Consider the following 26,415-nt stretch of genomic DNA (forward strand, 5'->3'; position numbering starts at 1 on the left):
GGGATACGGACCCGAAATCGGGACTGTCCCGCGGGGATCGGGAGGGTTGGGACCTATGCTGGTGTGTTCTCCACAGAGATTTATCGCGCCAACTCCACATTTATGAGGTGGATTTTGGACGTTTGCCTCTCAGTTCTGCTCCAAAAACCTCAGTGTGAACACACCCCATATTGAAGCTCCCATAGAGATGAATAGGAAGAGTTTTCCAAGCGGTTTTTGAGGAGGAATTTGGAGCTGATCCACCAAAAAAAGCCTAGCCTAAAGGGGCAGCCTGTGTGTAGCTCAGAACAGTGCACAAAGAGGGGCTGTGTGTGGGTTTCCCATGCAGTGAAACTATTTGCACAGAGGAGGAGGAGGACGGGGGTTGTTCGGCTTCTCCTCGTAGTGCACAGAGGAGGGGGCTGGAGTGTAACGTCTCTCTGCCAGTGAGTGGGCTGCTCCCATCTGGGCTGCCTGTGCCCGGCCCCCTCTGCGCCTGCGCACTCCCCGCATTCCAGCATGGCGCTGCAGCCTGGCAGTGGAGGAGCTGCGCACTGAGATTGCAGCGGCCCCTGGGGACACGGAGCAGAACACGGGAAGACACGGACACCGGGTGATCTCCTCTCCCCTCCCGGCACCTGGGCAGTGAGGAGACATGCTATAAGCTGACCACCGGAAATGAGGTCAGAAGTCATTTCTGGCGGTCAGCTTACAGCACGTCACTTCCGGTGGAACGTGATGTGCGGCGCAGAGTGCATACACCGCGATTGCGGGATACATAGCACTGCGTTGAGAAACATGTGATGGTGTCTCCACAGTGTTGGATGTTGATCTCCATGAGGTCATTCATCCTCATTTTTCACAGTCTTTTACTAGGCATTGCTCCTACTAGCCAGTTTCCTACTCCACACTGATGAGGGGCAATACCCCGAAATAGCTGTCTGTGGATGGATACCATGTTTTGGCATAGGTGTTTTCCTTCATTGGAGACTGCCCTTCCCGTGGTTGCTCCTTCCCGGGGAAAGACCTGGCTAGTTATTGCTTGCGTTGAGAAACACGTGATAGTGTCTCCGCGGCTTGTGTTTTGCATGTTTTTGCATATTTCCCTTAAGGGATGGGGGCATTGCTCTAGAATCACTGCGTTGAGAAACATGTGATGGTGTCTCCGCAGTGTTGGATGTTGATCTCCATGAGTTCATTCATCTTCATTTTTCACATTTTCTGAGTCTGACGGTGACGTGATAGAACCACGGCGCCTCCCAGTGGCCGAGGCAGGAACAGCCATCCCTGAGTCTGACAGCAAAGTGGCGGTCCGGCGCCTCCTAGTGGCTGCGACCGGAACAGCAGGCCCCAAGTCTGATGGTGACGTGACAGTACTCCCCCTCCAAGAGGGGCCTCCGGACCCTCAAAACCCGGTTTCTCAGGGTGAAGGAGGTGAAACCTTCTAATCAACCCCTTGGCATGGATGTCACTATCGGGGACCCAGGACCTCTCCTCTGGACCGTAGCCCTTCCAATGCACCAAATATTGCACGGACTTTCTCACCAAACGGGAATCAAGGATACCCTGGACTTCGTACTCCAAGGCACCCTTGACCAAAACTGGAGGCGGAGGGGACTGGACGAGATGAATTGGGGAGCGGTACATCTTGAGGAGGGATTTGTGGAAAACATTAGGCATTTTAAAAGACTGAGGGAGCTTTAAACGAAATGCTACCTGGTTAATTACCTCTAATATCTCATAGGGACCAATAAACCTGGGACCCAGTTTGGCAGATGGAACCTTAAGCTTAATGTTCTTGGTAGACAGCCAAACTTTGTCCCCAACTCCTAGGTGCGGCCCCGTGGACCGCCGTTTATTTGCGGCCGAAGTCTGTTTGACCTGGGAGCCTTTCAAGTTTGTGTTCACCTCCGACCAGATTGTCCTTAAGTGATGTATGGAATTCTCTACTCCCGGTGTCATGATCCCAGTGCAGGTTTTTGAGCTGCACACCGGGGGTTAATGTCTGGAGCTCTGTGCAGGTTTTGACCTGCACACTTGGGGTTAATGATTGTGGCCTCTTTCTGGTTCTGGGAGAGCTTCATAAACCCCTGGGTAGCTTCAATCCCTGCCAGTTATACTTTTGCCTTTGGCCGAGTGTACTGACCCCCGTGTGCCTGTTTGTTGCTATAGCTTGTTTATATGGTTCTGACCCGATTCTGTTTCCCGTTGTGAGTTTGCCTGTTGATTTTGTACTGCGTTATTATCTGTGTATGACTCATTGCCTGTGACTTGACTACTCTCTGCTCGCCCCTCTTGTACCTTGCAACTATCTGTGTATGACTCATTGCCTGTGACCTGACTACTCTCTGCTCACCCCTCTTGTACCCTGCTGCTATCTCTGTGTGTGACTCATTGGCTACGTCCTGACTATTCTCCCTGTCTATGCCCCTTGGTAACTTTGTCTCGCAGTTACTCTGCTAGGAATTGTCTTGCAGCTCCTAGCTCTGTGGAGTTTAGGCCACGCCCCTAGCAGTCACGTGCTTCAGGTCCTGCGGGTGTGAAGTACACATCTACTCGGTTGCTGCCCGCTCCACAGGTATCTTTGAGCACTGTTCGCTTTACTCAGGACACGCGCACTGGCTCAGTGAGCAAGTTCAGTGCGGTGTCTCTGACATTATAACTGGCCTACAATTTTTTTTTCTCTCCTCACTTCTGCAGCATGGACCCAATGTGTGCTTTATCTGAGCAGGTGAAAAGCTTGACTCAGTCACTGCAGAAGCTTAGTTTGGAACACCAAGCTCTGGCCCAGTCCCAACGGCGGGTTGAGGACTCAGTTCAGGGGGTACTTTCCGCAGGCTTCCAGCAGGTGGGGAATAGAGATGTCATTTTAGTCCCACCTGAATCCCCGGTTAAATTGCCAGATATGTTCTCTGGTAACAAGGATGATTTCAGGGCATTTAAGGAGGGCTGTAAGCTTTTTTTTTCTTTGAGACCCCGCTCCTCTGGGGATGAGAAACAGAGGGTGGGGATGGTGATGTTCCTGCTTAGGGGGTCACCACAAGCCTGGGCATTCTCACTTTCCTCTTCTGCCCCTGAGAGAATGTCTGTGGATGCATTTTTTGAAGCCTTAGGGCTTATTTATGATGAGCCTGATAGAGTGCGGTTGGCTGAGGACAAAGTGATGAGTGTCTGTCAGGGGGAGCACTCGGCCGAATGGTTCTGTACTGAATTCAGACGTTGGGCAGTGGAGATTTCCTGGAGTGATGCCGCCCTTCGGGGGCTGTTCCACAGAGGCCTGTGTGAACGTCTGAAGGATGCTTTGGCACTCCATCCTCCGCCTGACTCCCTGGAGGATGCCATGGTCCAAGCGGTTCGCATGGATCGCAGGCTGTGGGCTAGAGGCATTATGCAACGGGAATCGCCCTTATTCTTCAGTGGAGATGAGACCCAGGCTCTTCCTATGGCTATGGAGGTGAGCGCTGTCACCTGTGAGGGAAAGGAAAGAAGACGCCGCCGGGAAAAGCAGTTGTGCTTCTATTGTGGGAAATCTGGACATTGGAAGAAGGACTGCCCCTCCTGTCCATCATCCTCCAAGATGGCGGGAAACGACTAGGTCTGGGTAGTAATCGAGGAGGCTACCCAGACCTTCAGGTACAATTTTCCTCATGTGCAAAGATGGTGCTGCAGGTGGAACTGGAACTTGGTTATGGTCCTGTTCAGACTACTGCTTTTATTGACTGCGGTTTGGCTGTGAACCTGATTGATACCAAGGTTATGACACTTAATAAGATAGGGACAGTCAGGCTTCATGATCCTGTTAAACTTGTGGCAATTGACTCATCTCCTCTTACCCAAGATGGTATCTGTTGCAGGTCTGAACTTTTTTCTCTAAAAGTGGGTTCCACTCATGTGGAGAAACTAAGTTGTCTGGTGCTAGATAACTTGCCTGCAGGACTGGTACTGGGGATGCCTTGGCTTCAACGCCATAATCCTACCATTGATTGGGTTACAGGGGAAATCACTCAATGGGGATGCAATAGTAAATGTGGTAACCGGGGACATCTTGTTAACGCTGTTAAATCCGTGTCTGTGTCGTCTGTCGATCTGGAAGGTATTCCGGAGTACCTGAAAGATTTCGAAGACGTTTTTTCCGAAAGTGAGGCTGAGGCGCTGCCACCACATAGACCCTATGATTGTGCCATTGATTTAGTACCCGGAGCCAAGTTACCTAAGGCTCGATTGTTCAATTTGTCTGGGCCAGAGCGCCAAGCCATGAAGGAGTACATAGCTGAGAGTCTCCGCAAAGGGCATATCAGGCCTTCTGTGTCACCTGTGGCAGCAGGGTTCTTCTTTGTGAAGAAAAAAGATGGTGGTTTGCGGCCGTGCCTCGACTTTCGGGAACTGAACAAGATAACGGTTAGGAACTCTTACCCGCTTCCCCTCATCCCAGACTTATGTAACCAGTTAGCTGGGGCCCAATGGTTCTCCAAGTTAGATCTGCGGGGGGCCTACAATCTGATAAGGGTTCGGGAAGGGGACGAGTGGAAAACGGAATTCCTCACATCAGAAGGACTCTTTGAGAACCTGGTAATGCCATTTGGGTTAACTAATGCACCCGCTATTTTCCAAAATTTCATCAACATTGTGTTTTCTGATCTGATAGGCCATTTTGTTATTATTTATTTGGATGATATTTTGGTGTATTCCCCGGACAGTCAATCTCACTTGCAACATCTAAAGACAGTTCTCCAGAGACTCAGGGAGAACCAATTGTTCGCCAAATTGGAAAAATGTTCGTTTTTTGTACAGGAGCAGTCTTTTTTGGGGTTGATTGTGTCCTCTGAGGGGTTTCGTATGGATCCTAAGAAGGTGCTGGCGATTGCTGACTGGGTTCAGCCTCGAGATCTCAAGGGGCTCCAGCGCTTCTTAGGATTTGCGAACTATTATCGGAGATTCATTAAAGGTTTCTCACAAGTGGTGAAACCACTCACAGATCTTACCCAGAAGGGAGCTGATGTAAAAAATTGGTCTGTACTCGCTAAGGAATCCTTCTCAGCGATTAAGAAATGTTTCATGTCTGCCCCGGTGTTGGTGCAACCTGACCCGTCCAAACCATTCATTGTGGAGGTGGATGCTTCTGAAGTGGGGGTGGGGGCTGTGCTGTCCCAGGGTCCGGCCACCCTTACCAATCTCAAACCCTGTGCCTTCTTCTCCAAGAAGTTCTCTTCAGCTGAGAAAAACTATGATGTAGGCAATAGAGAACTTCTTGCGGTCAAGCTGGCGTTTGAGGAATGGAGGCACTTTTTGGAAGGGGCGGCTCACCCTATCACGGTTGTCACGGATCACAAAAATTTGGCATACCTTGAATCTGCTAAGAGGCTTACTCCTAGTCAGGCCCGTTGGTCACTTTTTTTTTCACGATTTCAGTTCTCAATTACTTTTCGACCGGGGTCCAAAAATGTTAAAGCGGATGCCCTGTCCAGAAGTTTTGATCCAGTGTCTCCCCCTGGGCCGCCGTCCTCCATTCTTCCCCCAGGGGTGGTAGTGGCGGGGGTCTCAACTGAGTTGGAACAAGAAATCCTAAGGGCTCAAGCCCTAGCTCCGGCAACCAGGCCAAGCGATAAACTGTTTGTTCCAGATTAATTGCGGCCTAGACTTCTGCAGGAGTTTCATGATTCTAGGCTGAGTGCTCATCCAGGTATCAAGCCTTCATTAAGGTCCGATGTCAAGGAATTTGTTTCTGCTTGTGACATATGTGCCCGTTCCAAAAGCTCGCATAACCGACCGGCTGGGGAACTCATACCTTTACCGGTTCCTGATAGGCCATGGACTCATCTTTCCATGGATTTTATTACCGGCCTTCCACCTTCCAGGGGCAATACCGTGATCTGGGTGGTGGTGGATAGGTTTTCTAAACAGGCCCATTTCATTCCCTTGGCAGCATTACCTTCAGCAGAAACGTTGTCAAGATTGTTTGTGCAGCATGTGGTCCGATTGCATGGGGTACCCCTGAATGTTGTGTCTGACAGAGGTGTGCAGTTTGTGGCCAAATTTTGGAGGGCGTTCTGTATGAAATTGGGCATCTCACTCTCCTTCTCGTCGGCATATCACCCGGAGAGTAATGGTCAGACAGAACGCACCAATCAATCCCTGGAACAAATTCTCAGGTGTCTGACCTCCGCCAGACAGGAGGATTGGTGTGATGCGTTACCGTTGGCTGAATTCGCTTTTAACAACCGGGTGAGTCAGTCCACCAACATGTCCCCATTCCTGATTAACTATGGCTTTAATCCGCATTTTGGGGAGTTTTCTCGGGTGGATTCCGGTTGTCCAGGAGCAGAGGGGTCCGTTCAACGGTTAAAAAACCTCTGGGCTGAAGTCCGGCGTAATATCTCTCGAGCCCAGGGGAGATACAAATATTTTGCGGACAAAAAGAGAGCCTCGGGAGACATGTTTCAGGTGGGAGAGAAGGTTTGGCTCTCCACGCGTAACATCAACTTAAAGGTACCATCAGTTAAGTTGGGACCAAAGTTCATTGGTCCGTACGAGATTATGGAGATAGTCAACCCTGTGGCATATAGGTTGCGTCTCCCCGCCTCCTTAAAAATATCTAATGTGTTCCATAAGTCTCTGTTGAAACCAGCAGGATCTGTCAGAGAACTCTGAGACTGTTGTTCCTCCAGTGCTGGTGGAGGGTCAATTGGAGTATGAGGTCGGACATATTGTGGACTCTCGGCGGGTGCGCCGCTCTTTGCAGTACCTGGTCCACTGGAAGGGATATGGACCAGAAGAGCGCTCATGGGTTCCTGCTCGCTCGGTACATGCAGATCGCCTGGTTCAGGCGTTCCATGCCAAGTACCCGGGGAAGCCTGGGGGTCCAGAGGCCCCCCGTTGAGAGGGGGGTACTGTCATGATCCCAGTGCAGGTTTTTGAGCTGCACACCGGGGGTTAATGTCTGGAGCTCTGTGCAGGTTTTGACCTGCACACTTGGGGTTAATGATTGTGGCCTCTTTCTGGTTCTGGGAGAGCTTCATAAACCCCTGGGTAGCTTTAATCCCTGCCAGTTATACTTTTGCCTTTGGCCGAGTGTACTGACCCCCGTGTGCCTGTTTGTTGCTATAGCTTGTTTATATGGTTCTGTCCCGATTCTGTTTCCCGTTGTGAGTTTGCCTGTTGATTTTGTACTGCGTTATTATCTGTGTATGACTCATTGCCTGTGACTTGACTACTCTCTGCTCGCCCCTCTTGTACCTTGCAACTATCTGTGTATGACTCATTGCCTGTGACCTGACTACTCTCTGCTCGCCCCTCTGGTACCTTGCAGCTATATCTGTGTGTGACTCATTGGCTACGTCCTGACTATTCTCACTGTCTATGCCCCTTGGTAACTTTGTCTCGCAGTTACTCTGCTAGGAATTGTCTTGCAGCTCCTAGCTCTGTGGAGTTTAGGCCACTCCCCTAGCAGTCACGTGCTTCAGGTCCTGCGGGTGTGAAGTACACATCTACTCGGTTGCTGCCTGCTCCACAGGTATCTTTGAGCACTGTTCGCTTTACTCAGGACACGCGCACTGGCTCAGTGAGCAAGTTCACTGCGGTGTCTCTGACAGAAAATTTTTGTGAAAAAAAAGTACTTTTTCATTTTTATGGATCAATTTGTGAAGCACCCGGGGGTTCAAAGTGCTCATATGCATCTAGATAAGTTCCTTGGGGGTCTAGTTTCCAAAATGGGGTCACTTGAGGGGGAGCTCCAATGTTTAGGTACACAGGGGCTCTCCAAACGCGACATGGCAACCGCTAAATATTCCAGCATATTTTGTATTCAAAAAGTCAAATAGCGCTCCTTCCCTTCCGAGCCCTGCCGTGCGCCCAAACAGTGGTTTATGACCACATAGAGGTATCGGTTTACTCAGGAGAAATTGCTCAACAAATTTTGCGAACCATTTTATCCTGTTGCCCATGTGAAAATGAAAAAATTGATGCTAAAAGAACATTTTTGTTGGAAAAATTAAAGTGTCCATTTTTCCTTCCACGTTGCTTTAGTTCCTGTGAAGCACCTGAAGGGTTAATAATCTTCTTGAATGTAGTTTAGAGCACCTTGAGGGGTGCAGTTTTTAGAATGGTGTCACTTTTGGGTATTTTCTGCCATAGAAACCCCTCAAAGGGAAATCAGAGGGACAGGTGGTCGCTAAAAAAAAATGGTTTTGTAAATTTTGTTGTAAAGATGAGAAATCACTGTCAACTTTTCCATGATTCCAATTTCACATGGTTGAGCGCACTTGGGATCTGCCCCCAAGGCCCTGCCCATGCCCAATGTTTGGTCCGTAGACCGCGGCTAGGAGTTAGTCCCGCTTTTGTGCCCAGCAGTGATGATTGATCTGCTGGGCTTCAGGGCGCTGGATGCTTAGGTTTCCTGTCTTTCAGATGTTCTAGGGCAACAGTGACAACAAGCAAATACTCGAGCAGCCCTGGATAATCCATGCCGGCAGGATGATAAGATCCGGCGGAAGATGGAGCCTATGAGAAGAGAAGTGAATATAATGTAAGTGATGGGACGCCATCGGACATGATACTACTGTGCGGTCACTGTGGCCGGACGGCAGAGGAATATTATCACACAGAGGTCAGGGGTCATTGTCAGCCATCATACATGTGATAATCCCATCACTGACAGATGACATCTGCTCCACATGAATGATTCTCACTAACATCACACAACATGGAGCCGATTCTCACACTTACCTCGTCTCTTTTTCCCCTTTTTTCCTTTTTCTGATTTTTCTTCTTTACTCAGATTTGTTGCAGATTAGCTTAGTTACTCACCGATAACGGTGTTTCTCGGAACCCATGACAGCACCACGGAGAGAGGGGGTCCGCCCATCAAGGACAGGAACCTACAGACAAAAGAGCGGCACCTCTCCTCCGCCCCCAGTTGGTTACAGAGCATCAGAGGGTCTCCCGGTTAGTTAATAACAAAAGTATATACATAACATTATAATTTGCATACTTATAGAGAAACCTCGTGACTAAGAACACACTCTACACACATTAAATCGTGCTCACCGCACACGTGAAAAAAGGGGGGGAATTAAGCGGGTGCTGTCATGGGTTCCGAGAAACACCGTTATCGGTGAGTAACTAAGCTATTCTCCCTCACCCATGACAGCACCACGGAGAGAATTTCAGAGATTGGTAGCTTAGGGAGGGACCACCGCCTGAAGGATCCTTCTCCCGAAGGTCAGGTCAGACGCAGAGGCTAGATCTAGGCGATAGTGTTTGAAAAAGGTAGAAGGTGTTGACCAGGTGGCCGCCTTACAGATCTGTTCTATCGATACCTCTGATCTTTCTGCCCATGAGGTCGCCATTGCTCTTGTAGAGTGGGCTTTTAGACCCTCCGGGATGGTATTCCCGCTGCATGAGTATGCCAGGGCAATCGCGTCTCTTATCCATCTTGCCAGGGTACTTTTGGACGCCCCGAGCCCCTTACGAGGTCCCTGGAAACACACAAAGAGAGATCCTTCCTTCCTACATCCCTTGGTGGCCTCTAGGTAATGCACTAAGCACCTCTTCACATCTAATGTGTGAAATTTCTCCTCTCCTCTATTCGTAGGGTTTGGGCAGAAGGAAGGAAGGACTACCTCCTGTGATCTATGGAAGTGTGTTGCTACCTTGGGCAAATATGCAGGGTCAGGTTTCAATATAATTCTATCCTCCATAATTTTAATGAATGGGGGTATTGCCGATAAGGCTTGAATGTCACTTACTCTGCGGGCCGATGTTAGGGCCACTAGCAGTATCGTTTTTAATGATAGGGTCTTTAGTGGAGCTGACTGAATAGGCTCGAATGGGGGTCCTGTTAGGGCTGACAACACTAAGTTCAGATCCCATGATGGTACTTTCTGGGTAGCTATTGGTCTAGACCTGGCTGCGGCCCTCATAAACCGTGCCACCCAAGGGTCGCTCGCTACCTCCTGATTATAGAGGGCGCCCAGGGCCGCTACCTGTACCCTCAGTGTGTTAGTCGCTAGTCCCTGTTCTAACCCTCTTTGGAGGAATTCCAGGATTTTATCCATTTGTATTCCATCATGAACCTTTGCCCCCGAACTGGATAGGAATTTTCTCCAGGTTCTACCATAGGCTTTGATTGTAACTGGTTTTCTACTTTTTTGTAACGTGGAAATTAGATTTTCTGAAAATCCTTTCCCCCTCAGCAGTGACCTTTCAAATTCCATGCTGTTAAATGGAGGTTCACTGCTTGGGGGTGTAGCACAGGGCCCTGTGATAGAAGGTCGGGGAGATCTGGTAGAACCCAGGGGTCGGTTACTGACATTATTCTGAGCCATGAAAACCATGTTCTTTTTGGCCAGAAAGGGGCTATAAGTATTACCCGAGCCCCCTCTTCCCTGACTTTCCTTATCACCGCCGGAAGGAGAATGGTCGGTGGGAAGGCATACAGTAAACCCCGTGTCCATGGGAGCATAAATGCGTCCAGGGTGTGAGGATTCCCTTTGGGATTCAGAGAACAGAATATTTCCACTTTTTTGTTTTTGTGGTCTGCAAATAAGTCTATGTCTGGGGTTCCCCACATTTCCACAATCTTCTGAAAAACGGACTGATTTAGAGTCCACTCCCCCTGATGTAGTTGGGTACGGCTCAGAAAGTCTGCCGTTTGGTTCTCTACTCCCCGTATATGTAGCGCCGATAGGGACAGTAAGTTTTTCTCTGCCAACCCGAATATCTCGAAGGATGCCTCCATTAACGTTCTGGACCTGGTTCCCCCCTGGTGGTTTATATAGGCCACTGTTACTCGGTTGTCCGAGAATATCCGGACATGATGGCCTTTTAATGCTGGCAAAAAGTGACTCAAGGCATAATTTACTGCTAGCAGTTCTTTTTGATTCGAGGAGGCTTTTAGTTCTTGACTTCTCCATCCCCCTTGAGCCACGCTGATGCCCATGTGTGCTCCCCAACCCACAGGACTGGCGTCGGTGGTAATTACATGTGTGATTTTGGCCTCCCAGGGGATCCCTTTGGACAAGTTGTTTTTGTCCTCCCACCAGGCTAGGGAAAGAATAGTTTTTGAACCTAGCGTAATATGATGTTCCAAGCGGTCTCCTAAGGTCCGCTGGTTGGTCAGGATATCCCATTGCAGATCCCTCATATGTATTTGTGCCCACTGGACCGCCGGCAAGCATGCAGAGAGGGACCCTAACAGGGACATTGCTCGTCTTAGTGTCATAGAGGGGTTTTGCCTCGCTTTTTGTACTATATGAATAATTCTGTCCCTTTTGTGATCTGGCAAGTAACATACTTGGATGTTTGAATCCAGTGTCAGGCCTAGGAACTCCTGGACTCTCTTTGGTTCCAGCCTTGACTTTTTCAGGTTCAGAAGCCACCCGAGGTTTTTTAGAGTGCTCATCACTCGGTCCCTCTGTTCTGTGCATTTCTGGCCTGAGTTGCTCGCTATTAAAAAGTCGTCCAAATAAGGCACTATCAGAACATCCTGTTCTCTTATGTGAGCCATCATCTCTGCCACCAATTTCGTAAAGACTCGTGGAGCCACTGAGATCCCAAATGGCAGGGCCTTGTATTGGAATTCTCTTATTTCTCCTGCTATCGAGACTGCTAGCCTGAGGTATTGCCTGGATTCTTTGTGAATAGGGACATGGTAGTAGGCATCGCTGAGGTCTAGGACCACCATAAAACATTGCGGAAAGAGAATTTTGATGGTCGATTTGATCGATTCCATCTTGAATTTTTCGTTCTTGATATAGCAATTCAGTTTTTTTAAATTTATGATGGTGCGGAAGGTGCCGTCTGGTTTGGTTACCAGGAAGAGAGGCGAGTAGAACCCCCTGCCTCTCTCCTGTGGGGGAACCTCCTGTAGGACTTTTTTGTCCAACATACTCAGAACCTCCCTTTCGAGGGCGTCCTGTTCGTTTTTTGACGACCTTATCGGGGTAATTATGTATTTTTGCGGCGGGAGAGAATAAAAGTTTATCCTTAATCCCGATCTTACAAGATTTATCAGCCAGGGATTGTTGGATATTTTCTCCCAGGCTGGGAGGAAAAACCTTAGTCTCCCTCCCACCCTGGGCCCACAGTCACTTGGCGGGTTTTTTATCCCGGGACGAGTTACCGAAGATGAACCCCCTGTCCCTTCTTCTGTCTTCCCATTTTTGGTCTCTCGGGGGTCTCCTCTGGAAGAACTTTCTGTTCCGAAAGGACCGTTTAAAGCCTGTGGCGGTCACAGGTCCTAAGTTTGGGAAGCCTTTCTTTTTGTCACCCGCCTTTTCGAGGATGTCATCCAAGGTTTCCCCGAAGAGGAATTTTCCTTCACAGGGAATGGCGCATAATTTTATTTTTGTCTGGAGATCCCCAGGCCAACATTTTAACCATAAAGCTCGTCTAGCTGCATTCGACAAGGCTGCTGTTTTAGATGACAATCTTATCGAATCAGCCGAAGAGTCGGCCAGGTAGGCTGCCGCCCCTCTTATCATTGGCATGGATTCCAGGATTTTATCTCTGGGAACCCCTTCCCTTATCTGTCTCTCCAATTGGTCTATCCATACCATAAGAGCTCTGGAGGTACAGGTTGCCGCTACCGCCGGCCTGATGTTTCCCCCTGCTGATTCCCAGGTGCCCTTAAGTAGGGTATCCGCTTTTTTATCCAACGGGTCTTTCAGGGTACCCATATCTTCAAAGGGGAGTGCAAACTTTCTTGAAGCTTTGGCTATCGCCACATCTAGTTTGGGGGCCTTATCCCATGATGTGGATGCTTCCTCCTCAAATGGGTACTTCCTTTTGATGGAAGGAACTGTGGAGCTTTTCCTATCCGGTTTTTCCCATTCTTTATCTATGAGGCCTTGGACGTTCTTATTTAACGGAAATACCTTCCGTTTTTTTTGACTCAGTCCCCCGAACATAATGTCCTGGACTGATCTATCAGTCCGGGGTTCTTCCACCCCCATAGTGGATCTTACCGCCTTTACTAAGGCATCCACTTCGTCCAGGGGGAAACAATGACGACCTTCCGTCTCCTCATCGGAGGATGACGAGTCGGTATTTACAGTATGGGAGGTGACTTCCCCTGACGATAAGCTGTCAGATTGGGACTCTATCACCACGTCCCCCTTCCTTCCCTTCCTTTCCCGTTTTCTGGATGAAAGGGCACTCTGAATTTCTGCGCGGATTACCGCCCTTAGGTCTGCGGCATGATCCGGGGTTTCACTGCCGAGGACCTCCTGTATACAGGAGTCACACAATTTTTTCTCCCAGGGCGTTGGTAATGGTTTCCCACAGGTGGGGCATTCCCTGTTCTTGGTCTTTTCTTTCTTCTTTCCCTGATAAGGGAAAGAAGTCTATTACAATGGGGAACATTCACGAAGATCCACTTACCCCTCATGCGCGGTTGCAGGTACCGGTTCTGGAAGTGGATCCAAATCCCTCACTGGGCGATCCACGGCAGGTGACTTGCTCCTTGCAGTAGACTGTTGCGTGGAGTGGCTGCTGGACCTGCTCCCCCGTCCGTCTTTATCCTTTTGGCGGCGCTGGTGATGCTGCCTTTGTTGCTGCTGCTGCTGCTGCTTAGGCTGCTGTAGCTGGTCGCTATCCATCGCGCCTGAACGCTTCCAGCTCTGAGGCTGCTTTAGCGTTCCCAATTTGAATAAGCCGCCCTGGCGTCACCTGTCTTCCCGGCCTGCACCGCTCTTCCCCCGGGGAGTGCGTACTGCGCATGTGCCGACCGCGGGGACCCGGAAGTTCCTCATTCTACTTCCGGGGCAGCGCCATCTTGGTACACCTGTGTACCCAGCGCTGCCCCTATCCGGCGTCCCTCGGCCCCTACTCCTCCCGGAGCGGCGGCCCGGTCCTCCCCGCCCGCTCACCCTGGACAGCCCCTCAGCTGCAGCGGTGGCGGCTTCGGCAACCGACCCCGCCGCGACAGGGGCCTTCCCGCTGTCTGACCGCGGACGGGGCGGTCCCGGATCTTCAACTCCCGGTAAGCGCTGCGCTCTTGCTGCCGTGGTTCACCCGTCAAGGACAGGAACCCAACTGAGGGGGGCGGAGGAGAGGTGCCGCTCTTTTGTCTGTAGGTTCCTGTCCTTGATGGGCGGACCCCCTCTCTCCGTGGTGCTGTCATGGGTGAGGGAGAAATTCTTTCTGTCTGAGCTGGAAAATCTGATCAGAAAGTAAAAAACAAAACCTCAGTAACGCCATATCCTAATGGGATCTGCTTTGTCTCCTGTATATAGTAGGATTGTTCTAGTCCTGTCTCCTATAGTCCTGATAATCTGGTATTATATCATAATAGGGCAGAATAAGTCCTATATAACGTACATAATCCCATCTGAGGGGCATTAGATGTGTCACTGATATAGAGCAGTAAGCGTCCTGTGTGCCGCCATGTGGTGCATCACTGATGAGCGATATTCTACTATAGGAGACAATGTCGCCTTATGATGATGTAGGTTATTGGATCCCACAGCGCATCTCACAGAATCCATGAAAAAGCTCCTGTGCAAAATTAGTGAAATAGAGATGCAGTATGGGCCCATGGGCAACATAAATAACAAAGGAGACCTATTACAGAAAAACCATGTGGAGATATTGGAGCCTTGAAGTCAACATTCACATTGTTTTTGCTGTAGACATGGACATACCTGATAGTGGGGACGAGGATGGTAAGATGGTAATAGCGTCGTCGTCTCCATCAGATACGGGGACAGATCCTTTCTGCCTGTTAGGAAGAAAAAAACTCATAAATCACAAGTAAACACATTATAAAAGGGGTTGTCTATCAGAACACCAACTATAAGGCCTAATGGGAGATATGACTGCCATAGTAGGGAAGGTCTTCTGCTCAACGCTACCTTCTACTAAGAATGTGTGGCATGTAATACTACATCTCTCCTACAGTGTCGGCAGCACGAAAAATGCTCAACCGGTGGCAGATATGGGCTGTTATCACCAATGGTTTCTGAAGCCAAATGCACAATGACCGCTAACCATGGGATGGTGGGTGCTGCATGTGATATTCTGGTATTTATGTCCTATATTTGGTGATGAGCTCCCAGTAATGACCCCATAATCTACTTACTTTTCTGAAACGTTTGTGTTGGATTTTGGTGCACACTCTGGAGGGGACTCGGGATCCTCCTCATCCTCTGAGTCCAGATGTTTCTTTATCTCAGAATGATCTACAAGACATAGGTAACGAAGTGTTATTAGAGGTTGTCAGTATAACGTAGTCACCATTTATACATGAAACATGGAAAACATAAAAACCATGTATGGATATTTGAGCCTTGAAGTCAACATTCACATTGTTGGTGCTGTAGACATGGACATACCTGATAGATGGGACAAGGATGGCAAGAGAAAAGCAGAATCATCACTATCAAATATGAGGACAGATTCTTTCTGCCTGTATGGAAGAAGAAAAACAAGTAAATCACAAGTAAACGCATTATAAAAGGGGTTGTCTCACTATAAGAACACCGACTATAAGGCCTAATAGGACATATGACTGCCATAGTGGGGAAGGTCTTCTGCTCAAAACTAACTTTTATGGAGTGGAGCAGAAAACAAGTACCAAGAATATCTGGCTTATTATTTGACATCTCTCCTACAGTGTTGGGGGCAGCACTAAAAATGCATAACCATCCACAATTATGGGCTGTTATCAGAAGAAGTTACTAAGACCAAATGCACAATGACCGCTAATCATGGGATGGTGGATGCTGCATGTGATATTATGGTATTTATATCCTATATTTGGTGGTGAGCTCCCAGTAATGACCCCATAAGCTACTTACTTTTCTGAGACATTTGTGCTAGATTTTGGTGCACACTCTGGAGGGGACTCGGGATCCTCCTCATCCTCTGAGTCCAGATGTTTCTTCATCTCAGAATGATCTAGAAGACATAGGTAATGAAGTTTTATTAGAAGTTGTCAGTATAACATGGTCACCATTTATACATGAAACATGGAAAACTTAAGAGACCTATTACAGAAAAACCATGTGGAAATATTGGAGCCTTGAAGTCAACATTCCCATTGTAGGTGCTGTAGACATGGACATACCTGACAGTTGGAACAATAATGGCAAGAAACAAATAGCGTTGTCGCTATCAGATAAGGGAACAGATTCTTTCTGCCTGTTTGGAAGAAGAAAAACATGTAAATCACAAGTAAACGCATTATAAAAGGGGTTGTCTCACTATAAGAACACCGACAATAAGGCCTAATAGGACATATGACTGCCATAGCGGGGAAGGTCTTCTGCTCAAAACTAACTTTTATCGAGTGGAGTGGAAAACAACTACCATGAATATCTGGCATATAATAATACATCGCTCCTTCAGAGTGGGCAGTTCTAAAAATGCATGACTGGCCTCGAGTATAGGCTGTTATTACCAGCAATTACTAAGGCCAAAAGCACATTGACTGCTAACCATGGGATGGTGGATGTTGCATTTGATATTATGATATTTATGTCCCATATTTGGTGTGCACATAATCAGCCTAGAGATCCCAGTAATAGCCCCATAATCTACTCACATTTCTGAGATATTTGTGCTGGATTCTAGGGTACAATCTGGAGAAGACTTGGGATTCTCATTAATCTTCATTCTGTTAGCGGTGGTAAGGAGCTACATGCGGAAGCAATAAGATATGAAATAATTGTATGTCTACCTTCATAGGTCTTTTTATACATATTTTTGATTTATTAATCACATACTTTAAAAAGCCTTTCAGAAGATGATGTAAAATTTTTAAAGTCAAGGCTCTCATTGTCCTCACTTGTGGCCTTCTCATCCTCTGAGACGAGATGTTTCTTCATATCCCAAAGGTCTGCAAGACATAGGTAATGAAGTGTTATTAGAGATTGTCAGTATAATAGAGTCACCATTTATTAATGGGAACCAATTGTCACAAAATAAGGAAGACGAGACAAACAGACACTTAGTCTAGATGATGGCTCCTTCTACTTACTGGTAAATAAGCTGGTGTCCACAAGCTGAGGAACGTACACTAGCTTTTGACTTAGAAGGGAATCAAAGTCTAAGTCAACAAGAAATGGATGACCCCTGATCTCAAAAGCTCCTCCTGGATAAAGGAAAACAAAAGTGATTCGGACATTGTCAGAGACAGCTTCATATCTGAACAGTTTATCTTAATTAGAACTAATTACACAACTGAGCAGACATGTAGGAAATAGAATGAAAATCTTAGTAGGGAGAACTATAAATGATGAAGCTGATAGAGAAGTAATGATCCTCATGGACATGAGTGATACGTCATCGGTGTAACAAGGGAATATTGATATTATTGTATCTGTTACCTGTCCCAAGTCTATCCACAGGATTTGCTCTGAGCAGCTGACTGATGAGGTCCTGCAGAAGGCTATCCACAGGATTTATACTGAGCAGCTGAGTGATGAGGTCCTGCAGCTGAGTGATGGGGTCCTGATCATCAGATAGAGTAGCTTGATAAGTATCCCAAATTATATCTCCTGTTATATAGAAAGTTACAGAAAATAAATCCTCTGTATTGGACTATAAGGTAAAGCAAAGGAAATAACTAAAGCCATGTAACCAGGCAAAGCAATGATGGGATTATTCTACTTACCACCGACAATATTTTTATTCAGCCCAGTTTGGAAATCCCCATCAAATGGTGTATAGCCATGGACAAATTCATATAATATGATGCCCATTGACCACCAGTCAATAGGTCTTCCGTAGCCTTTCTTCAGGATGACCTCAGGGGCTGTGTACCACGGGGTGCCACACACCTGGAAACCAACAGAAGATAGAGATGAGAATCGATGAAACGATTATTATGACAAGTTCTTGACATAATAACAGAATTAGAGAAGATAAAATATCAGTGGAAAAGCTGTCTAAAAATGAAGAATGTGGGGAAGAGAAAATAGAGTTATGAGATTTGTACAGAACAAGCTAAGTTCCTGTGTGTAATGCTGACCTCCTCATCCTGGAACTCTCTGGAGATGTCCTCTGCTGATTGCTTGCAGATGTTGGTGTGTGGTATCATGACACCAACTTTTGAAAGTCCAAAGTCGCTAATTTTAATATGTCCAGCAGATGTTATCAGGAAGCTGTGAAAGAGAAGATGATTTTAGCTTTATTGTCCGTGAGATGATAAGGGATAACTTCCCCCCTTTGTTATACTACAGGTATGCACTTACTTCTCCGGCTTCAGGTCTCTGTGCGCCACACCGTAACTATGCAGGTATTCCACACCAAGGACCGCTTCTGCAAAGTACAAGCGGGCCAACAAGACAGGGAAATGACCCATCATGTTTAGAAGGGTCCGACAGTCTCCACCTATAGAAGAAAGGAAATATGACCGGTGAGGGGTTTATACAGCAGAACACCATGATCTATAAAGAGAAGTGAGCAGAAACATTGGGGCAGGAGAAAATATATAAGCACAGAATGTACAGAATATTAGTCTGAGGTCATGATGAAATTGTTGTCCAAGTAACTAATGACATAAAGTGATGTCACATCTCGTCTACAGCTGGAGATATTGACGTGCTCAGTGCGGACCGACAGGGAGATCCCACACATCAATGACTTTCCGGGCACCATGGTAAGAGATAACCTATAGTAAATGCTCTGTGGGGATGTAACCGTCCATGGGGATAAGTCTTAATGATGTGAGAGGTGATAAGATGTCAGCAGACATGGGCTGAATATAACACAAGGTGTGGGTCCTACCTCCTACATACTCCATGACCATACAAAGGTCAGATCTCGTAGGGAAAGAGCAGAGCATGGAGGCCACAAAGGGACAATCTGCGAATGTTAGGATGTCCCGCTCCAGAAAGGCCATGTCCACTCTAATAGGAGTTTTCAGGCTCCTCTTGGTCACTTTCTTCATGGCAAAGGTCTGTTGTGATTCTTTGTGGCGCACTAGGTAGACGGCCCTGAAGAGAAGGAGAATCCATGGTTTATAATAAAGCCTTATTAACAGTCTATATACACAAGTCATTCCATGATCTTTTATACTAATGTTTAATACCAGCTAGAAATCCACATCTAGAACCCATGAAATAACACTCCATAGATGATGGGAGGTCTGCACCACGCCACGTCTGCCCTCACCAGGTCACATTGTAGATGAGAGAATCTACCGAAATTCATCTTGGGCAGATTCCCTATAACCCACCAATAGATAGGATTCAGTAAAAATAAAAATTGGATAAAATTGAAAATGCTCCAATAGTCGTAAGAAGTTGGTTTTTGGCTTTCTCCACAGCCCGTGGCAGAATAAATGGAGGGGCAGGAAGAGGTTAAAATTTAATTAAACACATTAGACCCACTTGTCCTCGTCCCTGCCCATCCATCATTGCAGTGCTCCGTCCTCTGTGCCAGTCTTTGGCTGTTCTTCCTCCTGCTGCTGGGGCCGGTGATCAGACTCACATGGTTATGGTGGAGGGTGGGGGTGCAGATGTCATTACCGTCAGTATCGTGTCACCCCTCACGTGACCGTGTGCAACCAATTACTCTTATCAGCTCCATAATGGGGCCCCAAAAAACCTAAGATCGATGCGGAGGACAGGGAAACTGGTGTAGGCGGAAGCAGAAGAGCAGAGGAGGTCTAGGACCGGGAAGTGTCGTCTATTATATCATCCCTTTCCTTACAGACTGATTGGTTACAGAACAGTTCGCTCAGCTGTATATAACTGAGCTGAATAGTGACCTGGAGATGTGGACTCCAATCGTTTCCCTATGACAACACTGACTGGCAGAGCACAGAGGCCGAAGCATTGTCATAGGGAACCCTGAGAAATGGGGATTATGGAAATAGAAATCTCACCCAAAACCTCCTCTGCCGATCAGTTTAGATGTTTCATAGTCGCGCATACGCGGTTCTCCTGCCGGGATCAATGATTTCATCAAGTCCTAAAAAAGAATAAGAAATAATACTAAGATCTAGAAGCTGCAGGAAAACATCTCAGGATGAATCTGTCAGCAGCATAAACCTGGTGACAGATTCCATTTACTATAAATACTATTCTCTAACACCATAGTCATCTACGCTTAGAACAGAGCCGTCCCATGGTTATATGGGGATAATACTGGATGGGTCACTCACACCCCATGATCTGGTGATACACAGACACCCCTATGGCTCTATAATACTTACACCGGCAGATTCTTGGATCTCCGGGATCCCACAGATTCCACTGTTGGGATTCGCCAGCGCTGATGGTACTAAAATAGTGATAAAGTGATGAAGAAATAAAATATATTAGTCGATATCAATCCTACATACATAATACTGCAACATAAGGGAGAAATAACAAGACGTCTGTAAACGGGAATAATACGGACGTATGGTGCATCCATAGATTAATGTAAGGTAAGTGGTGGCGGACCCCCAATCATCACATGAATGAGGACCCCCACCCTCGCTGCACACTCCTATATGTAACATGTGCTGACAGGTCCCATTACATGGAGTAGAGGAGTGATCTGCCATTATTCCCTGCTGTGTAATATCTGTATATAATAGGGGAACATCCTACACCGTCATCCCACCACTCCTATATGTAACATGTGCTGACAGGTCCATTACATGGAGTAGAGAGTGATCTGCCATTATTCCCTGCTGTGTAATATCTGTATATAATAGGGGAACGTCCTACACCGTCATCCCACCACTCCTATATGTAACATGTGCTGACAGGTCCATTACATGGAGTAGAGAGTGATCTGCCATTATTCCCTGCTGTGTAATATCTGGATATAATAGGGGAACGTCCTACACCGTCATCCCACCACTCCTATATGTAACATGTGCTGACAGGTCCATTACATGGAGTAGAGAGTGATCTGCCATTATTCCCTGCTGTGTAATATCTGTATATAATAGGGGAACATCCTACACCGTCATCCCACCACTCCTATATGTAACATGTGCTGACAGGTCCATTACATGGAGTAGAGAGTGATCTGCCATTATTCCCTGCTGTGTAATATATGGATATAATAGGGGAACGTCCTACACCGTCATCCCACCACTCCTATATGTAATATGTGCTGACAGGTTCCATTACATGGAGTAGAGAGTGATCTGCCATTATTCCCTGTTGTGTAATATCTGTATATAATAGGGGAACATCCTACACCGTCATCCCACCACTCCTATATGTAACATGTGCTGACAGGTCCATTACATGGAGTAGGGAGTGATCTGCCATTATTCCCTCCTGTGTAATATCTGGATATAATAGGGGAACGTCCTACACCGTCATCCCACCACTCCTATATGTAATATGTGCTGACAGGTTCCATTACATGGAGTAGAGAGTGATCTGCCATTATTCCCTGCTGTGTAATATCTGGATATAATAGGGGAACGTCCTACACCGTCATCCCACCACTCCTATATGTAATATGTGCTGACAGGTTCCATTACATGGAGTAGAGAGTGATCTGCCATTATTCCCTGCTGTGTAATATCTGTATATAATAGGGGAACGTCCTACACCGTCATCCCACCACTCCTATATGTAACATGTGCTGACAGGTCCCATTACATGGAGTAGGGAGTGATCTGTCATTATTCCCTGCTGTGTAATATCTGTATATAATAGGGGAACATCCTACACCGTCATCCCACCACTCCTATATGTAACATGTGCTGACAGGTCCCATTCCATGGAGTAGAGAGTGATCTGCCATTATTCCCTGCTGTGTAATATCTGGATATAATAGGGGAACGTCCTACACCGTCATCCCACCACTCCTATATGTAATATGTGCTGACAGGTTCCATTACATGGAGTAGAGAGTGATCTGTCATTATTCCCTGCTGTGTAATATCTGGATATAATAGGGGAACGTCCTACACCGTCATCCCACCACTCCTATATGTAATATGTGCTGACAGGTCCATTACATGGAGTAGAGAGTGATCTGCCATTATTCCCTGCTGTGTAATATCTGTATATAATAGGGGAACGTCCTACACCGTCATCCCACCACTCCTATATGTAATATGTGCTGACAGGTCCATTACATGGAGTAGAGAGTGATCTGCCATTATTCCCTGCTGTGTAATATCTGTATATAATAGGGGAACGTCCTACACCATCATCCCACCACTCCTATATGTAATATGTGCTGACAGGTCCCATTACATGGAGTAGAGAGTGATCTGCCATTATTCCCTGCTGTGTAATATCTGGATATAATAGGGGAACGTCCTACACCGTCATCCCACCACTCCTATATGTAATATGTGCTGACAGGTCCATTACATGGAGTAGAGAGTGATCTGCCATTATTCCCTGCTGTGTAATATCTGGATATAATAGGGGGAACGTCCTACACCATCATCCCACCACTCCTATATGTAACATGTGCTGACAGGTCCATTACATGGAGTAGAGAGTGATCTGCCATTATTCCCTGCTGTGTAATATCTGTATATAATAGGGGAACGTCCTACACCGTCATCCCACCACTCCTATATGTAACATGTGCTGACAGGTTCCATAACATGGAGTAGAGAGTGATCTACCATTATTCCCTGCTGTGTAATATCTGTATATAATAGGGGAACGTCCTACACCGTCATCCCACCACTCCTATATGTAACATGTGCTGACAGGTCCATTACATGGAGTAGAGATTGATCTGCCATTATTCCCTGCTGTGTAATATCTGGATATAATAGGGGAACGTCCTACACCGTCATCCCACCACTCCTATATGTAATATGTGCTGACAGGTTCCATTACATGGAGTAGAGAGTGATCTGCCATTATTCCCTGTTGTGTAATATCTGTATATAATAGGGGAACATCCTACACCGTCATCCCACCACTCCTATATGTAACATGTGCTGACAGGTCCATTACATGGAGTAGGGAGTGATCTGCCATTATTCCCTCCAGTGTAATATCTGGATATAATAGGGGAACGTCCTACACCGTCATCCCACCACTCCTATATGTAATATGTGCTGACAGGTTCCATTACATGGAGTAGAGAGTGATCTGCCATTATTCCCTGCTGTGTAATATCTGGATATAATAGGGGAACGTCCTACACCGTCATCCCACCACTCCTATATGTAACATGTGCTGACAGGTCCCATTACATGGAGTAGGGAGTGATCTGTCATTATTCCCTGCTGTGTAATATCTGTATATAATAGGGGAACATCCTACACCGTCATCCCACCACTCCTATATGTAACATGTGCTGACAGGTCCCATTCCATGGAGTAGAGAGTGATCTGCCATTATTCCCTGCTGTGTAATATCTGGATATAATAGGGGAACGTACTACACCGTCATCCCACCACTCCTATATGTAATATGTGCTGACAGGTTCCATTACATGGAGTAGAGAGTGATCTGCCATTATTCCCTGCTGTGTAATATCTGGATATAATAGGGGAACGTCCTACACCATCATCCCACCACTCCTATATGTAATATGTGCTGACAGGTCCATTACATGGAGTAGAGAGTGATCTGCCATTATTCCCTGCTGTGTAATATCTGGATATAATAGGGGGAACGTCCTACACCATCATCCCACCACTCCTATATGTAACATGTGCTGACAGGTCCATTACATGGAGTAGAGAGTGATCTGCCATTATTCCCTGCTGTGTAATATCTGTATATAATAGGGGAACGTCCTACACCGTCATCCCACCACTCCTATATGTAACATGTGCTGACAGGTTCCATAACATGGAGTAGAGAGTGATCTACCATTATTCCCTGCTGTGTAATATCTGTATATAATAGGGGAACGTCCTACACCGTCATCCCACCACTCCTATATGTAACATGTGCTGACAGGTCCTATTCCATGGAGTAGAGAGTGATCTGCCATTATTCCCTGCTGTGTAATATCTGGATATAATAGGGGAACGTCCTACACCGTCATCCCACCACTCCTATATGTAATATGTGCTGACAGGTTCCATTACATGGAGTAGAGAGTGATCTGCCATTATTCCCTGCTGTGTAATATCTGGATATAATAGGGGAACGTCCTACACCGTCATCCCACCACTCCTATATGTAATATGTGCTGACAGGTCCATTACATGGAGTAGAGAGTGATCTGCCATTATTCCCTGCTGTGTAATATCTGGATATAATAGGGGGAACGTCCTACACCGTCATCCCACCACTCCTATATGTAACATGTGCTGACAGGTCCCATTCCATGGAGTAGAGAGTGATCTGCCATTATTCCCTGCTGTGTAATATCTGGAGATTCATTGTAGGAGGTTATGTGATCGGTTCACCTGTGATCAGATCGCTGCTCAGCTCCGGCTGACTCCTATTAGAGTCAGGGGTTTCCGGGGTCACAGTCGCCCCATATTCGTCGTCGCCTTCTGGTGTTTCCTGATAGATATAATACAGTTAATTAATATGTGGAAGATTTCACTAAATCACCAAATACATGAATCAGGAAGGAGTAAACCAACATTTACTGATACACCAACTGTAACTCTACAAATCACGCGCCATCATGAGAACTTTTCTTAGAAACGTCTCTCACTTATGTGGATTATGTGACACCAGATCTTCTGATATCTGATTGGTGATCTGGAGAAGATCAGAAAACAAGGACGTGTGATAGAGAAGATGATGGCTCCTTACCGGGCATTCCGGCGAGCAGGCCGGACCTTCTAATACATGCAGGACTTCTTCGGCCAGTTCCTTAACAAAAGCCAAATCTCCATATTGAGATCTATTTTCAGCCTATAAAGAAGAAAAGACACAAAAAGAAAAATTCAGAGATAAGAAAGGAAACAATGGAGGCGGCCATTGTATGTGTCCTCTGCTCCTCTCTGCAGATACAACGACTCCATATCTAGGGACTCGTTGTGTTTTATATGGAAGGAAAGAAGCTTCTCTCCCACCATTATTATCTATGACTATGGAGAAGATTTGTGCCGAGTGTCCGCCACTTACCTGCTGTAGTAATGTTCTGATGTTGTGACGTAAATCCGTCAGATACTCTGATGTTAGTTTATCTTCATTGTTTTTGGTCAGGCAGTCATTGACTAGCTCCACCACCAGCCGGTGAGTGAAGCAGAGGACGCCATCGGGTGGTAGAAGCTCAGTGTTAGGGAGATTGTTGGTAAGAGTCTCCAACAGAGCATCTACCTGAAAATCGCTCAGACATAATCCAGACATAGTGAAAAATTGCAAACGCTCTCAGTCACTATAGAATCATAAATGGCACCGGTGACCCTGTGAACATTCTGTAAGTAGGGACTGAGCTGTGATGTCACAATGGCCAAGAATCACCTGTGATGTCATAATGGGCTAGCATCACCAGTGATGTCATAATGGGCTAGCATCACCAGTGATGTCATAATGGGCTAGCATCACCAGTGATATCATAATGGGCTAGCATCACCAGTGATGTCATAATGGGCTAGCATCACCAGTGATGTCATAATGGGCTAGCATCACCAGTGATGTCACAATGGGCTAGCATCACCAGTGATGTCATAATGGGCTAGCATCACCAGTGATGTCACAATGGGCTAGCATCACCAGTGATGTCATAATGGGCTAGCATCGCCAGTGATGTCACAATGGGCTAGCATCACTCTGTCACTCTGATGGTCCGTATGGCATGTGACTGTTTTCTGGCTCTGTCTGGTTTTTTCCCGTGCTGAATACAAGTATTTGCTGTGCTTTTACATGCATTTTTTAATTCACTTGAATAAGTAAAATTTGCTGCAAAACTCCTGAAACACTTGACAAACCACTGATTTAAAAAAACGCTGAGATTTCAGAATCCTTGTTTTCTAGGTCAGTACTATAAAATGAGTCTACATATTAGTCCATAAGAAATTGACCAGGTCACACTCCGTACATTAGATTCCTAAACAAGAGCCCCGATCATGGAAAAAAGGAGAGTCTCTATACAGGAGCCTCTCACATCATTAGAAGATCATCAAAAGGGAATTGATTTCAGTTCTTCAATACAAAAAGTGAGAGTCACCTATTCTATAGAGTCATTACACACAGACATCTCCATCTGTGATACTCACACTGACAGACTCATGGATCTCCGGGGGCTACGATTTTCCATTATCAGGATTTGCCAGCACATTTGTTCCTAAAATCTGAATAAAAAAAATCTGAATAAATATAATATATTAGATTGTACCAATCCTAAATATGTAATGCAATGATATCATTAGGAAATGACAAATCTCCATGTTACACTGGGCAACACATTTTTTCCAAAGTTTTGCTTCCTTGAAAATGTGACGTGATTATAATAAACCCATTAGAGCCCAGCAGAAATATAATTTCAGATCGTCTGCATCACTTTACTGAACTTGAAAGGATTCAAAGGCGGGCTACTAAAATGATAAATGGGGTTGGTTCACTACAATACCCAGAAAGGTTATCAAAATTAGGT

At 46.5% G+C, this 26,415-nt stretch overlaps 1 protein-coding gene and 1 long non-coding RNA gene across 2 annotated transcripts; both read right to left on the minus strand.

The window, feature by feature from the left end:
• Window positions 1-14,112: 14,112 nt before the first annotated feature.
• LOC141075501 (uncharacterized) lies at window positions 14,113-15,151 on the minus strand. Its single transcript, XR_012227289.1, has 3 exons — window positions 15,056-15,151; window positions 14,619-14,695; window positions 14,113-14,136 (listed from the first exon to the last, which is right to left on the minus strand). It is a non-coding gene; the product is annotated as an uncharacterized lncRNA (long non-coding RNA).
• Window positions 15,152-15,769: 618 nt separating this feature from the next.
• LOC141075489 (microtubule-associated serine/threonine-protein kinase 3-like) lies at window positions 15,770-25,169 on the minus strand. The gene is made up of 14 exons (XM_073562577.1): window positions 25,140-25,169; window positions 24,272-24,371; window positions 20,138-20,205; window positions 19,808-19,893; window positions 18,706-18,914; window positions 18,171-18,309; window positions 17,948-18,080; window positions 17,591-17,756; window positions 17,304-17,474; window positions 16,955-17,068; window positions 16,701-16,813; window positions 16,520-16,611; window positions 16,043-16,116; window positions 15,770-15,873 (listed from the first exon to the last, which is right to left on the minus strand). The coding sequence occupies exons 1-14, from the start codon at window positions 25,167-25,169 to the stop codon at window positions 15,770-15,772; spliced, it is 1,599 nt and encodes a 532-aa protein (XP_073418678.1).
• Window positions 25,170-26,415: the final 1,246 nt, after the last annotated feature.

The sequence above is a fragment of the Dendrobates tinctorius genome, unplaced genomic scaffold (genome assembly GCF_039654945.1).
Source record: "Dendrobates tinctorius isolate UK_male_01 unplaced genomic scaffold, ASM3965494v1 ptg000358l, whole genome shotgun sequence".
NCBI lineage: Eukaryota > Metazoa > Chordata > Amphibia > Anura > Dendrobatidae > Dendrobates > Dendrobates tinctorius.